Source organism: Nestor notabilis, unplaced genomic scaffold, assembly GCF_000696875.1.
Source record: "Nestor notabilis isolate BGI_N333 unplaced genomic scaffold, ASM69687v1 scaffold16442, whole genome shotgun sequence".
In the NCBI taxonomy this organism is placed as follows: domain Eukaryota; kingdom Metazoa; phylum Chordata; class Aves; order Psittaciformes; family Psittacidae; genus Nestor; species Nestor notabilis.
This window is the reverse complement of record NW_009917237.1, coordinates 15,881-16,112: the sequence shown is the minus strand read 5'-3', so window position 1 is coordinate 16,112 and position 232 is coordinate 15,881. Positions and strand designations below refer to the sequence as shown.

General features: G+C 56.9%; 1 protein-coding gene across 1 annotated transcript in view; it reads left to right on the top strand.

Moving 5' to 3' along the window:
- The window catches only part of MROH1 (maestro heat-like repeat family member 1), a gene marked incomplete at both ends in the record, with an annotated part of 15,937 nt that overhangs the window by 319 nt on the left and 15,386 nt on the right, over nucleotides 1-232 (top strand). The window contains one exon of the mRNA XM_010025001.1: nucleotides 101-172. Within this exon, the coding sequence (XP_010023303.1) occupies nucleotides 101-172 (72 nt within the window). The remainder of the gene's footprint in view (nucleotides 1-100; nucleotides 173-232) is intronic.

The following is a 232-nucleotide window of genomic DNA, read 5'->3' as shown; positions in this document are numbered from 1 at the left end:
TGCCATGTCAAGCAGAGGCCACACACGTCTGGAGAAGGGTTTGCCCTTGCTGTGCACAATGAGAATGAGAAACCACTGTATCAAATGTGCTTCCTCCTAGAGAACACGGAGCAATCCCTGTCCCAGAAGGAATGGGAGGAGAAGCTGCTGCTGGTAAGGTCCCCGTGCTGGGGGGGCAACAGTGCAAGGGTGGGAGCAACCAGCTCCAGAGCTCCCCTTGGACAGCAGCGTG